Source organism: Ailuropoda melanoleuca, unplaced genomic scaffold (assembly GCF_002007445.2).
Source record: "Ailuropoda melanoleuca isolate Jingjing unplaced genomic scaffold, ASM200744v2 unplaced-scaffold72142, whole genome shotgun sequence".
NCBI lineage: Eukaryota > Metazoa > Chordata > Mammalia > Carnivora > Ursidae > Ailuropoda > Ailuropoda melanoleuca.
In genome coordinates this window covers 108-2594 of record NW_023247329.1, presented here as the reverse complement: position 1 = coordinate 2594, position 2487 = coordinate 108, and the positions used below count along the sequence as shown (strand labels likewise).

Sequence of the window (2487 nt, the reverse complement as noted above, 5' to 3'; positions counted from 1 at the left end):
TGCCGCCGCGCACGCCCTCGGAAGACTCGGCGGGGTAGGAGCGCGAGCCGGCCGCGAGTGTCCCTGTGCGCACCACGGGCGGGCCGAGGGCTGATTGGAGGGGGGGTCCCCGGAGAACCAATTTAGGATTTGTTGTGAACAGCATGGAGGAGAATGACCCCAAGCCCAGCGAAGCGGCGGCGGCGGAGGGGCAGCGGCAGCCGGAATCCAGCCCCAGCGGCGGCTCGGGCGGCGGCGGCAGCCCGGGCGACGCGGACACTGGCCGCCGGCGGGCTCTGATTCTGCCTGCAGTTCTGCAGGCGCCGGGCAACCACCAGCACCCGCACCGCATCACCAACTTCTTCATCGACAACATCCTGCGGCCCGAGTTCGGCCGGAGAAAGGACACGGGGACGTGCTGTGCCGGCGCGGGCGGAGGAAGAGGCGGTGGAGCCGGCGGGGAAGGCGGAGCGGAAGGAGGCAGCGGCGCGGGGAGCGCCGAGCAGCTCCTGGGGTCGGGCCGAGAGGCTCGGCAGAACGCGCCCAGTGCGCCCGGTGCGGGCGGGCCGTTGCCCGGCGGCGGCGGCGACTCTCCGGGCGACGGGGAAGGCGGCTCCAAGGCGCTCTCGCTGCACGGCGGCGCCAAGAAAGGCGGCGACACCGGGGGCCCCCTGGACGGGGCACTCAAGGCCCGCGCCTTGGGCGGCGGCGACCTGTCGGTGAGCTCGGATTCGGACAGCTCGCAGGCCAGCGCCAACCTGGGCGCGCAGCCCATGCTTTGGCCGGCCTGGGTCTACTGCACGCGCTACTCGGACCGGCCTTCTTCAGGTGAGCCCGCCGCGGGGAAGTCCGCGGGGTTGCGGGGCGGCGCTGGCGCGGGAACTTACCCAAAGGAAGAAGACACCAGGACACCACCCCCCACCCCAAACACACACAAAGACGCAGAAACAGGGACATTGTGTGCGGCTGACGCTGGCCCGGGCAGCGGCCAGGAGGAGAGGGGGGCACGACTGATTCGCAGGGGGGTACAGATTTCTTAGAAAAGCAGAAGAGACAGGACCTTCTCTCTCTGTCTTGCCTTTTGTGGGGCCACTCCCCGAAGTCCCTAGCCCACTCCTCCCCTGGCTGGAGTTTATTTGGTGAGACCTGGGGTGGCTGGAAGACTGGCCTAGAAGCTGGCACTCTTAACCCTTTCTCCGTCCTTTCAACTCAGTCCAGACCCAGGACCCATGTCCAGCTCCCCCCGCCCCCCCAAGACCTAGACTCATCCTACGACCCAGTTATCCCAGATGAAGCCAGGGGAGAAAGAGCACGGCTCCAGGCTCTTCCTTCGACCCTTCGGCCTGGGCTGAGGAGGGCGAAGCAGGCGGGATGGAGATAGGGAAGGGATGAAAACAGAGTGGCCCTTGGCCTGGCCCTGGTCGCCTGATCACACGGTGGAGAAGCTCCGCACCCATCGTGCACGCTGCCCGGGGGAGGAGGCCTGCAGTTCCCCCAAAGAAAGGACCTTCTCCCAGAGGTTTCCTGGGGCAGCTCCCAGGGAGGAAAGAAGCAGATTTCTGCGGGAGGGTGGGTGGAGGGGCCCGCGGGTGTGTGCAGGGGTTCTGGGTGTATTTTTCATAGATCTGGATTTTTAAAAGCTAAATGCACGTCCTTGTAGAAATCAGTTGCATGAAATGGGGGTCTGCCGCTGCGAACCGCCATTAGGAGCGGACTCCATTTGTCCCTGAGCCAGCAACCCAGACCGGACCCCGCTGCCCCCCCAATCCTCAACTGTTTTGCGGGGGTTGTTTACCCAAATCACAGCACAACTGAGTCACCCCTCGGCCACCTTTCCGCAGAAATGTGTGTGTATATTTCTGATGAAATCCACATTTCTTCAGCTAGATCTGAAATTTGCTCCATTGTTCTCGCCTCCCTCCTTTGTTAATATTTAATTAACATATAAGCTCACAATGCGGCCAGCGAGGAGTCTCGGCCCGGCTTTGTGCAGCGGCAGAGTCGCGGCCCGGCCGCGCCAGGCCCCGGTGGCCAGCAGGAGCCCGGCAGCCCAGCCGGCCCCAGTCGCTTGTCTTCCTGGACTAAAAAAACCAAACCAAAACAAAACCCACCAAAAAAACCCCCCATAAAGTAACATTTATATTTCTTGGCCTTTTAGAAAGAAGCAAGGCGGAGAGTTTTCTTTGCCGAGGTTTGCTTCTGTTAATTCGACTCTCAAGTGTTTACGTTTCGAAAGAAAATCAAAGAAAGAGAACTAAAAATTCTGATTTTAGGGAGGTTTTCTTTCCGCAAAATGGTATGTATCTTTTTACGGGCTGGTTCGTGTGTGCAAGAGCCCCAGGACCGGAGGAGTTTGGAGGGTAGGGAGCGTGCTTCCCCGAGACAGTGGAGACGCAGAACCGGCTCCCGGAGCACGAGGCCGCGGTCGGGTCCGAGCAGGTGCGGAGCCTCGCGCGGCCTCGCGCAGCCAACCCCCTAACCCTTCGCGCGCGCCCCGCCAGCCTCTCG

General features: G+C 62.6%; 1 protein-coding gene across 1 annotated transcript; it reads left to right on the top strand.

The window, feature by feature from the left end:
* Positions 1-116: 116 nt before the first annotated feature.
* LOC117800544 (homeobox protein engrailed-2) lies at positions 117-807 on the top strand (the record flags this gene model as incomplete). The annotated part of the gene is made up of 1 exon (XM_034653095.1): positions 117-807. A coding segment is annotated over exon 1 (664 nt), but the record flags the coding sequence as incomplete, so codon positions are not given.
* Positions 808-2487: the final 1680 nt, after the last annotated feature.